The following is a 3,347-nucleotide window of genomic DNA, read 5'->3' on the forward strand; positions in this document are numbered from 1 at the left end:
ACTCTCTAATAAACATTTTCTTTCTCTCCGTGTTTCTCTCTCCCTCTCCCAGCTGAAAAGTATCGACCAGTACATTTGCAATCAGATGTATGTTAGCTGGAGGAGGACGCTAACTGAGAGCCTCCACACGTCCTACTTCCAGGGCCGAGTCTATTACACACTCAATGTGCTCAGAGAGGATATAGACAACCCGTAAGCTTTAGTGTTTTTGCTCTTTGTTGTCCTACCTTTTTTAAAGATTGTAAAGACAAATGCAATTTCAATTCATTAAATGTATCAGCAAATCCATCATTAATGCTTTTCTGTTAAAAATTATTTGGCAGAGAATATATTTGATAATAGAATATTGGACATAATCAAAGGTGGAGTGATTCAGTTGATATGTTTTTTTTCTGTGTTTCCGTCTGTGTAACTCACAGAGACCAGCGAATCAGTCAGGATGCAGAGAGGTTGTGTAAGCAGATGAGTACCATGGCGAGTCGTTTGATTATATCACCGTTCACACTGGCTTACTACACCTACCAATGCTTTCAGAGGTGAGTTTGTTGAGTATGGCGGCGACTGTAGTATATCACACTCTTTAACACGTCTAACGCCCTCTCTGCAGTTAAAACATCATCAGAGACATACATCCTGCTCTGGTATGGTATCACAATCTGTTACAGTCACAGTTGCCAATATGTGCTTTAGAGAGTTTTCCTGATATTAGACAGAGTAGACTCGTAGTGTAACGAGATGACGATTCTGTTTGGTATCAGGCAACCTCTCAAGCACATAAAAACATGGGAGTCAAGTCAAAGTCGGTTCAATGGGCAGATTCAGAGGTTGGGACAAAGGCAACGAGAGAAGCACTTTTTTTTTTTTAAAGAATATTCATTTTTTATTTATTTAATATATTTTGCCTTAACTGGAGATTAGACAGCTTAAGCATGAAAGGGGTAGAGAGAGGGGATGACATCCGGCAAAAGGTTGAGGCCAGAAGTGATCCCGCGGTGGCTGCGGCGAGGATGCAGCCTCTGTACATGGGGCGCCAGCTCTACCAACTGGGCTACTGGATTCCCCATAAGAGAGGAAAATTTAAATAATAAGTTTTTAGAAATTATTATTTCTAGTTTTTAAAAATCAAGACTTACTTTTTGCATGTGCCTGTCTGTGGTTTGTTAAACAGTCATTTCTGTATTTTTCAATCCTGGATCCTATTTTCTCACGTTTTTGTGTCTAAGTGACTAATGGGAGCAACAATTTTTAAAACTGGTCCAGTGCTGAACGAGACAGCTGCAGCCCTGAAACAGACTGTAATGTAACCACTTTGGGCACATGCACCATCAATGTCCGTCCGCTAAAAGTGCATCTGTTTGCCACTGACAGGTTCAGATTATTATTTTGACAAAGATCCATGCAGAGACAGACCTTTTTGCTATAGAATGAGATTCTTTTTGTTTAACCCCTTACAGCCCTGAAATCACAATTGCCAAACCTAACGGACTCCATAAAAAAAAAAACCAACGTAATTTTAGCATGGATAGATCCAGCATATTTTTATATCCAACTGGAAAAATTATAGATTTATCAACCAAACTAGAATTGGTGATTGTTAGAACTGTAGACAAACAAACCAAGAGGGTTTGAATGAATTTTGTTTTACAACGGTAAATGATGAAGTGGTGTTTAAGGATAAAATTACTGTTAATTTAAATGGAGTCTCGTGAGTTTGGCAAATGTTTTTGGGGCTGTTTGGTTAAACAAAAGGGATCTTACTCTTCAATAAAAAGGGATTGTTTTCATGTTTTAGATGAGCCTCTCAGTGGCAAAAACAGGCACTTGTAGTGGAAGGACATTGACAATGCAAACATGTCCATAGCTCAATACGGGATCAGTTTCAAAAACTGTTGTTCCCATTAGTCACATGAAGACAAAAACATTGGAAAATAGCCAAAGTTATCCTTTAAGACACAAGAAAGTCTCCATATAATCAGTGATTCTTAACAGATGGCACTTGTTTTATATGTATCTGTTCCAGCTGTAAAGGTCTGCTAAAACTCTTAACTAAAAAAATCGCCATTGCTTTTCGATAAATGTGAGGCTCAGTTTTTCTACTGTAACTGCAGCAAAATGACACTGTGACTTTTGTTTCTTTTAGTATTGTCTTTTGTATACTGAGTATTTAATTTAATTTTCCTTACTTGTGTTCTGTTTTAATGCATTTTCCTTCTCATTGTCTTTGTCGTGTTGTTTTAATGTCTTATGGAAAGCACTCTCAGTTTCCCCTGTGTTTTGAAAAGGGGTGTATACACAAAGTTTCCTTGCTTTGCAGCACCGGTTGGATCGGTCCTGTGAGTATCTTTGGCTACTTTGTGATTGGGACCATTGCCAATAAAATCCTCATGGGGCCAATTGTATCAACTCTGTTTGAGCAAGAAAAATTGGAGGGAGACTTCAGGTATGTCAATGGTGGTTTATCAAGAATCAAACACACAGAAGTACCTGTTTCAGTAAGATTCTGTGCTGACAGACAAGCAGAACAGGACTGACTTAAAAGTGCACTTCCGTAGAGTAGTTGGGTAATTTCCCAGCTTTATTTGATGCAGTGTTTATTTGTAAGGAAATAAGTTCTTTGTTAAGAGGAAGTATCTGTAGACTTTGGCCTGGTGCCCTTTGCCTCTTAGGAAATAACAGGATGTGCGCTAGTTGTGAAAGAGGAATTGTTATTTAAGTTAACTGTCACAAGTTTAAGTGGACCAACGCCCAATTTTCAAAATTCATGCATGATTCTATGGGCTGAGACAGTCAAAAAAATGTAAAGAGTCAACATGCACAACTCTCTCCCAAATCCAAAACCTAGAGTATAAAACTCATATTTGTGATATCATCAAGTATAAGGACTGGAGCTGCTCCATAGACAATTAATGGAAAAAGTAAAATATTCAAATATTCTGCATAATACTGATATGTTTTCTGTTCCAGAACTGAGAACACTACAATAGAATAAAGCTCATCTGGAAATTAAAATAAAAAAGGAAAATAAACATTCTGTGGGCCCACAAAATCAGGCTCTCATTCATTGTCTAAGGAGCAGTTCCAGACTTTACACTTAATAACATCTCAAATTTGAGACTTTTTGCTGCAATCCATTGTACCTGGATCTTGGTAAAAAATTATTTCCAACAACAGAAAAATGCAATGAAACAATTGCAGAATTGACTTTTGGTCTACACTGAACAATATTTTCTTTTTTTGTTTTGTTGAACTTTTTATTTTCGATTTTCACAAAAAGGAATATTCCCTGACATCGGACTTTATATGAAATTATGATGATAATAATAAAAATAAATAGATGATTATAATTA

At 37.0% G+C, this 3,347-nt stretch overlaps 1 protein-coding gene across 1 annotated transcript; it reads left to right on the forward strand.

The window, feature by feature from the left end:
* Positions 1–52: 52 nt before the first annotated feature.
* On the forward strand, positions 53–2,440 carry LOC121963726 (lysosomal cobalamin transporter ABCD4-like; the record flags this gene model as incomplete). The annotated part of the gene is made up of 3 exons (XM_042513982.1): positions 53–192; positions 420–536; positions 2,315–2,440. Coding segments are annotated over 3 exons (383 nt in total), but the record flags the coding sequence as incomplete, so codon positions are not given.
* Positions 2,441–3,347: the final 907 nt, after the last annotated feature.

This window comes from Plectropomus leopardus, unplaced genomic scaffold (genome assembly GCF_008729295.1).
Source record: "Plectropomus leopardus isolate mb unplaced genomic scaffold, YSFRI_Pleo_2.0 unplaced_scaffold12273, whole genome shotgun sequence".
NCBI lineage: Eukaryota > Metazoa > Chordata > Actinopteri > Perciformes > Serranidae > Plectropomus > Plectropomus leopardus.